Genomic DNA, 8609 nt, shown 5'->3' with positions numbered 1-8609 from the left:
GATCAAAATTCATAAAAGTTGACTCTCGCCTGAACAATACCACGTAAATTGAAACAAAAAGAACATTATATTTAGATCACCAAACTTCCTGTTTTGATTGATTGAATGAAAGTACATGTGAACGAATTAATTATTATTGGTAGAATTTGAAAGTGCTAAATCTATCAAAGGCTTCCTTTTTAAAAGATTACACTTTTAAGATTTTCTTAATTTATCTACATGAATTGTGATGGGATGATTGAGATTCCTTCATTTTTAATCAAAGATCTTAATTTGAGCACCCCAAGATGGAAAAATCACATTGTGAGTCCACCACAAAAAAAAGGTCTCGCAATATGTGATTCAATTTTATTAGACTCCAATATAGCTCCGAACACAGAATTGAAAAAAAAAAAAAACACACAACACGTTGATCATTTTATTTTTCTTGTAGCCATGTGAGATATACGTATAAGCAAAGATTTGAATAAAATATATAACGATACCTTGGCTTATAACATAGTTTAATTAACACCGGTAGTGGAGATTCATTTTTGTTTTAAATTGTTTTGTTATTTGTTACTTGAGTCGAGGTTTTTGATATTTGTGTGACCTTTCTATCTTATACGAGATAAAAGTAAAGTTTGCATAATTCTATTTTTATTTCGACCTCATTTGTGGGGTATTTTATGTCCTCAGATAAAGATGTCTCCGACGCTATTCTCCCGGCAAGAAGAATTTTTTCTATTGTGATTTTTTTGGCGAGTTCGATCAGGAGGAACAAAAGAGAGATGCTTTCTATCTAATTATTATTGTATTGGAAATTGTTTTTGCACAATTTAACTTATTTAAAAGATATTTATAAGTAAATTTTCATAAAATGTGAAATTTATAATCTTAAAAATAACATCATTATAAAAGATAGAAATAATTTAATTGTGTAAATTCTTTATACTGTCCAAACTCCTTGAATCCCCTGAATCCAAATTATTTATCGTTTTTTCGCTTTTCTAGATTCATATTATGTAAATTTTGTATAATATTTTAAAATATATTTTTTTTCATCATATTAACATAAGATATATTGTAACTTATAATATTTTTCGTATAATTTCTGAATATTAAACTTTAGTGAGGACATATTCTTGCAACTTCTCATCATGTTCCTTTCCAAATGGAGTAGTTGAAAAGTACAAAAAAAAAAGACAACTTTTGGATATTCCATTAATATACCCTTCTTTCATTAGAGTAAAATCATTTCTCATATAATTCCCTCCAAAGTAATTTCATCTTTCATATAATATCAAATGAAAGCATTTTTTCCCAAGAAAATAATTACTATGAATTTTCAATATGTTATTATTTTCTTGGTTAGTTTTGGATTTTGTTTTCTTGTTTCTTGTGCTGAATTTCCATATTTTAATCAATCACTAAAAGATGATGGCTCTCTTAGTTTTCTTGTTATTGGAGATTGGGGAAGAAAAGGACTTTATAATCAATCAGAATTGGCCTTCCAGGTTCTTCATCTTTCATTCTTACCTTTTTTTAAAAAGTTATATATACTTTTGTGAAAATATTTGGGAGTTCATGGTGCATTCGGTACGGAGGAAAATGTTTTCTAGAAAAATAAATGGAATTATGTTTATGTTCTTGTGTTTGATATTATTTGTAAAAAATATTCTCAAATATACTGTAATTACAAAATAAATAATAAAATGATTTTATTCATCAAGATTGTAAGTACAAATCTATTTATGTCTTGATTTTTCTCTTTTAACATTTCTCTGTGATTCGAGGGTTAATAATAACATATTTCTTGAACTAGGATGATGTGAGTCTATTTGAGATATATTTGATCTCCATGAAAGAATTTTGTGGATCTTTTTGAAGTATATAGTTGTTAGGAAGAGTGCATCGGTCATATCTTGATGAACCTTGTGAATGTTCTATGAATTTATGGAACTTTCGAAATGTTTTTTCAAGAGAATATATACCTTTAATGTAGGTATGCGTTAGGATTTAGAATAGAGAAACATTCAAGAAGAAACTTAACTGAAATTAAACTTGTCTAGTAGAGTTCCACATAATTTCGATGTCTACAGATACGTCAAAAATATCATCTTAAAATAAATGGGGATAGGGGCTTGGGTTGGTGGAATGAGGGTAAAGATGGGAAGTGTTGAAGAACAGAAAAGAACTTTGAATATATGACTTGTAAAACTTATTTTTTCAAAAATTTTAACACGAACATAGAAAAATTGAAAAATAGTATCTGGAAATATTTTCTTACATAATGAACATGCTTTTGTTCTTCTTCTTTTGTCTAGTTAGTTGTAACATATCATACCATGTGTTCTTGTAATTAAGTTTTAAATTCTTCTCATAATATATACTTACAAGTTCTTTAACCATTCATTTGTTGGCTATTATTTTGATCGACGATTATTTATATCAATTTCTTAAAATATTATTGAAGAAATAAGAACATCTTTTTATTTTACGAATTTTTGTTATAATCATTATTGCTAATGCTTTGACCTTTTGTTATGCATGTGAGGCACAAAGTTAAAAATTAATTTGTTATATTAGTGCCATAGTTAATTAATTATATTAAACTTGTTACTAACCTATCTATGAACACCTACTTTAACTTCCTCTTTCTTTCCTTTTTCTCTTGTGATTATTTAATGAGTTTAACTAATATACCGACTATGTAAATATTTGTTACGTTATCAAGTCATTGTAATATTTGTTACGTTATCAAGTCATTGTAGTATAATATTTTTTATTATTTTTCAAGATTACATATATTTTTTTTTTATATAGGTCGGTTACTTATAAATATCTTTGAATGACCTGATAAGATTGAATTAGGCTCAAGATTCATTTTCTTAATTCATATTAGATCAACATAACCTATCCTAATTTAAGTTTACCGATGATGGGTTCCCAGAGTAAGGTTGAAGAGTCCACATCAGATTAAAAAAAAAAAGTGTGGTCATTGACCCCAAAATCCATTATTTTATAATTATTTTAATTTTAACGAGCGACCAAATTTATAACCAACTTTTCCATAATAAGAGTTGTGTGTGATTCAAGCATGATTTTTGCATCTATATATATCATTATATTTGAGTGTAGCTAGGACACAAGTTTTTTCTTTCTTCACGCAAATAAAAAGAAATAATTCTTTGGAGATTCAAGATTATTTATCCTATTTAGGAATGGAATTAATTGTGGGGAAAAGCATATTTTACATTGTTCCAAAACTCAAAAGCAATTTATCCAAAGTTTTATTACTTTAAGCAATAATAAAATCTCTTTCCTCTTTTATTATTCCATTTTAGAGCTTTAGGTCTTATAAAAATTTGACATAAATGCACTTCCAAACATTAATGTAAAACTTATAACAATATAAGAAAAGATCTCTCATAGGGGTGACAGTTTGGGTTAAATTTGGGCAGGTCATATATAATAGATTAAGATAACAATCAGGTCAAAAATCAATCTAATCTAAATTTGTTTGGGTCATAATGGGTTGAATCAAATGGGTTAGGTAACGGGTTATACTACGGGTCAAGACCCAATCCAACCCAATTTTTATTAAGTTTAATTATTTTATTTGTTCTTTTAAACTATTTTAATACCTAATAAAATTATTTTTTTCTTTATTATGGCTATATATAGCATATCAAATTGAAAAATATTTTAACAAAATTACTCATGAGTCAATTCAGGTTACATGTCAACCCAATTTTTAATGGGTTGAGCTGATGAATGAGCGGATCAATAATTTGTTCAAACTTAAATGAGTTGGACGAGTTAAACCGGCAAGGTTTGATTTTGTCCCCCCTACCCATTTACTAAAAGAATTAAAAAAAAAAAATTGGTCCATAATCGTTGTTTTATTAATAATTTTTTTGTATTATTTTTATTAATATTCTGCGTAAAAGATGATATAACTAAAATAACCTTTACAATATAGTGTATATATGCATAGCATTTTTTGGAATGACAAGATTTTGAATTTTCAGATGCATATATCTTTGTGAGAATTGGTTTGAAAACATCATATTTTTTTGGAACAAATCTTTTAGATCTGATTATTTTAATTTTAATTTTAATTTTTTTTTTCAATTAATGCATGCGTATAGATGGGAGAGATAGGGGAAAAGCTAAAGATAGATTTTGTAATATCAAGTGGTGACAATTTCTATGAAGATGGGCTAAATGGTGTAAATGATCCTACATTTCAACATTCTTTCACCAATATTTACAAAGCTCCTAGCTTGCAAAAGACATGGTACAATGGTAAATAATCTTTTATACAATTTATTATATTTTGAGGATGTGTGGTGAAATTAGCTCATGAAAATATAATTTGTAGAATCTGTTTATTTCGTACCTCAAACTTATTTTGATCAGTCTAAATCAACTTATATAAAAACATGGATTTGATAAATGCTAAATATATAATCAAGATTGACACATACAAAATCGTATCAAAAAAAAAATTATTCATTTTTTTTTTGGACATATTATATATATGGTCATAATAAAGGAATAAGATTTTGTTAGTTTTGTAAAAGGAGGTTTTTTAATAATAAGATTTGAGAGGGTTGAGTTATATAAAGACTTATTGTTTAGGTCATTCAAGCTTAATTTTTTTGTCAAGCTTTTAAATCTGCTTATTTTAAAAAAAAATGTGCTTTTAATTAGAAGTGTTATTGGATAATCAATTTGAAAAATACTTTTGTAATATTAGAGATTCAATTTTTTTTGCTTGTACAATGTTTCAAAAATGCTTATGAGAAAAAAAATTAATTTTAACTTCTGAAAAACTTCTTCTGCTACTAGTCCAAAAAGCGTATTATACTCCTAAAAATTTGTTCAAACACCTTAATTCTCTTAGTAACTTTGATCCGAACCTTCAATAACTTATAAAGACTAAAATTCTGCATCTATAATTTTCAAATCCTGATTCCGCCTCGATTCAATTTTTTTCTTGTGGCAGTGTTGGGGAACCATGACTATAGGGGAGATGTAGAGGCACAACTAAGTCCAATCCTTAGAGAAAAGGATAAAAGATGGTTTTGTTTGAGATCCTATGTTCTTCATGCAGGTAAGTGTTATAACAATAATATTTTTTTAAATTTTTACCACAAATTTTGGAAGTTAATTAAATATTTTGTTTCTTATCTCATGTAATTAAAAGGGAATGTAAAACTTTAATGTTTTTCACTTTTATTTTAAGCAAGATAAATATTATTATCCTATACAGAGATGCATATCATTAAATAAAAGTAAATATTTAGGAAAAATTATCTGACACAACAAACTAAGGTCATGTATTTATTTGAAACAACGATAGTTTAAAAGAATATATATAATATAGTAGATATGCATAGATATATTGATTATCTACATAGATTATATTAGATTGAAATAAAATATATTTCACTTTTGTTACATATATCTGGACACAAAGTATTCCGCTACAAAGATATTATATATGTACAGATACAATATATTTCATTATTATTATGCACATGTATATACTGTATTCTATTACATTTTGAAACTAAATTGCCCATACGTTTTGTAATGAAGTAAAATCTCATTATTTTTCATAAATCTGAATGCAAATAGAATTATTATTTACTAAAATTTCTCAAATATTTTACATTATTGTCCCTTTTTTTTTTTTTTTTTTGGTGAGGCAGAAATTGTGGATTTTTTCTTCATAGACACAACCCCTTTTGTGGATGATTATTTCACAAACCCAAAAGAGCATACCTATGACTGGAGAGGTGTCTTACCAAAGGATAAATATCTCAATGATCTATTAAAGGTAATTAATAATAATAATTATTGTATCTTAGAGTAATATTATGAGTTATTTAAGTAGGCATTCAAGCATGAATTGAACGATATTTAAAAAAAATGATTTACAAAATTGATACAATATATAATCAAACAGGTTTTTGAAAAGAAACAAGTCAGAAAAATAATAATTAGGAATATTTATCAATATATATACTGTTCGGATAATTAGTTTACAAAATATGTATAAAAATAATCGAAGTATACTCATTCAATAGATAATATAATACTTTATATAATTAGCATATTGAGATTTTTATGTTAAATTTTATTTATCCAAACTTTTTTTTTCTTAATTATTTTTCTTTTGGGGATTTGCAAAAAGGATTTGGATTTGGCACTAAGCAAATCAACTGCAAAATGGAAGATGGTGATTGGTCACCATACAATTAAAAGTGCTGGACATCATGGTATTATTACAGAACTTGCTCAACAATTAGTCCCAATACTTGAGGTAATTTATAATTTACTACAACATAGTTTTAGCATTTATAAGATTTGATCCATATTTTTTGAGAAAAAAAACAATCACACTGAGGCGATCTCAAACATAAGAATACAATATCTTTCAAGAGACAAAAGCCTTATTTGGGAAACTTCTCGTCTATAAATCTTCTTTGCACGAGCTTCTGTAAGTCCAGAGGCGGGCCCACCATGTTCAGTGGGGTTGCACGTGCACTCGTTAACTTTGGAAAAAATAATGTGTATATATGTATATCTATCTTGAGAAACTGACGGAAATTAGGATATAATTAACGATACACCCATAAATAGCATAAGCGTTTTCTTGAGCTGTTGGTACAAGGTAGAGGAGCCACCTGCGAGACCAGGGTTTGAATCACGCTAGAGTGCTATTTTGTTGTTTTTATTTTAAATTTAGCTTAGAAATGATATTTGGTGCACCCGAAGTTTTCAAATCCTGGATTCGCTTGTGTAAGTCCTGAAACAGACTCCAGTTATATGTGTTAAACATCAGGCAATTTCAAATCAAACAAGTCATAGAGTTTCAGATTAACCAATATTTTTACGTGTGAAATTTAAAACTTCTTGATAATAGCTATTTTCCAAAGATAGGACCGAAAAATGACTAGTAAATGCTATTGCTACACAATCTTTATTTATATTTTTGCTTTATAATTATTGTTAATTTTATCTTATTATTCTATATAGGAACATGATGTCGATTTTTACATCAACGGCCACGATCATTGCTTGCAACGCATCGGAAGCATCGATAGGTAACAAGACATCAATCAAAAATACATAACATATATATATATATATATATATATTTATATGTACCAAAGTTTCAATAATTAGTTTATAAATGTCGATTTCGATTTTTGTTCGAACTAATCGATTAAGTTTTTACTTAATTAGCAAGTTGGAGTTTTTAACGAGCGGAGGCGGATCCAAGGCTTGGAGGGGAGATGTTAAAGGATGGAATCCTACGGAATTGAAATTCTATTACGATGGACAAGGATTTATTTCAATTAAATTGAACCAAAAAGAAGTAGAATTTGTGTATTATGATGTTTTTGGAAATGTGTTGCATAAATTTAGTGTGTCAAAGGACTCTTGTGTAAGTAGTCAATAGAGGTAAAAAAAAAAAAAAAAAACTATTACTTTTTAATTTATTATTGATTGTTTTCTTTGAGAAATCAAAGTGTATTTTAGTTGATTAGCAGCTAGATGCGAATTCAGAATTTAAAATATCTCAGGTTAATATTATCAAATAAATTGATTTTATAGTCCAATATTTATAAATACTTAGTTATTGTCTTTTACGTATATATATAGATTCTGATTAAAAATTATTGAGTTAAGGTAAATTCGTAATCGAATTTCTAGATTCGCCCCTACTTATTATGATTGTTTTCTACATAATCTGGTAGAGTACGGAAAGATAAGTTCCCGTTGGCCAAAATTTTTAAAGTTGAAACTTGAAAATTTGAGTTTTTGAAGGTGTAATTTCTGGAACTTAAAGTTGTGGTTGGACATGATTTATTTGGAATTTTTTGAAGTTTTGTTAGAGGAGTAGAAGACATATTTTCAAAATCTATCATCAGATAATTATTTAAAAATAAAATTTTAAATCGAATTCAAAATTTATAATCAAATACTAAAGCTAAAACATTTCATGGTATTTTAGTTTAAGAAATAGGGCAAAAAATATTCCTAAATTATTAAAAGTAGATCGAGTACTTTTGTCTTTAATGTTTGTTTTTTGGCACAAATTTGTCTTCGCTATGAGTCAAATTAAACAAATATATTTCTTTTCTAAACTATTAAAATAAAAAGAGAGCAACAATACCACCCGTTTTCCCGACTTCACATTAAATGTAGATTAGCATAAAATAATATTTTTTACAGAGTTAAAAGTTAAAAGAGAGAAGTATCGAAAATATTCCTGAAATTAGTATAAATTATTAGTTTCGTCTTTGAACTATTGACAGTTTCAAAAACACCCATTTGACAATTTTAAAAATACCCTTCTATTTGACTAACAAAACTTTTATACACCCCCGATCTGCCACATGACATATCAAGTGATTTCAAACTCTTGTAGAAGCATGAACTCTTAATAAAAAGTCGAGAGAAGTGTTGAGAATATCCTTAAATTTGGCGAGAATTTAGGAGTGTATTTCACTCATGTTGCTAGATCGCAGGTGTATTTAAGTTCAGTTAGTCAATTAAATGGGTATTTTTAAAACTGTCAATAATTCAAAAATAAAATAAATAATTCG

The 8609-nt window shown here is 27.1% G+C and overlaps 1 protein-coding gene across 2 annotated transcripts; it reads left to right on the top strand.

Moving 5' to 3' along the window:
• Window positions 1-1270: 1270 nt before the first annotated feature.
• On the top strand, window positions 1271-7473 carry LOC125818727 (purple acid phosphatase 8-like). 2 transcript variants are annotated; one of them, XM_049498240.1, is made up of 7 exons: window positions 1271-1496; window positions 4134-4290; window positions 4994-5101; window positions 5703-5830; window positions 6188-6316; window positions 7033-7100; window positions 7243-7473. In XM_049498240.1, the coding sequence occupies exons 1-7, from the start codon at window positions 1287-1289 to the stop codon at window positions 7457-7459; spliced, it is 1017 nt and encodes a 338-aa protein (XP_049354197.1). In that variant the 5' UTR covers window positions 1271-1286; the 3' UTR covers window positions 7460-7473. The 2 variants fall into 2 exon arrangements, with proteins under 2 accessions (XP_049354197.1, XP_049354198.1); XM_049498241.1 differs by lacking the exon at window positions 4994-5101.
• The last annotated feature ends 1136 nt before the right edge of the window (window positions 7474-8609 follow it).

The sequence above is a fragment of the Solanum verrucosum genome, unplaced genomic scaffold (genome assembly GCF_900185275.1).
Source record: "Solanum verrucosum unplaced genomic scaffold, falcon-dt-bn FXZP01000252.1, whole genome shotgun sequence".
Classification (NCBI taxonomy): Eukaryota; Viridiplantae; Streptophyta; class Magnoliopsida; order Solanales; family Solanaceae; genus Solanum; species Solanum verrucosum.
Note: the sequence above shows the minus strand (reverse complement) of the source record. Positions and strands in the feature narration are given on the sequence as shown.

Bases quoted from the DNA above. Each gene is read 5' to 3' on its own strand.
- LOC125818727 (XM_049498240.1), top strand. From the start codon at position 1,287: ATGAAAGCATTTTTTCCCAAGAAAATAATTACTATGAATTTTCAATAT. The intron at 6,317-7,032 runs GTAATTTATAAT...TATTCTATATAG, and splicing joins AATTAGTCCCAATACTTGAG to GAACATGATGTCGATTTTTA. The intron at 7,101-7,242 runs GTAACAAGACAT...TTACTTAATTAG, and splicing joins CGCATCGGAAGCATCGATAG to CAAGTTGGAGTTTTTAACGA.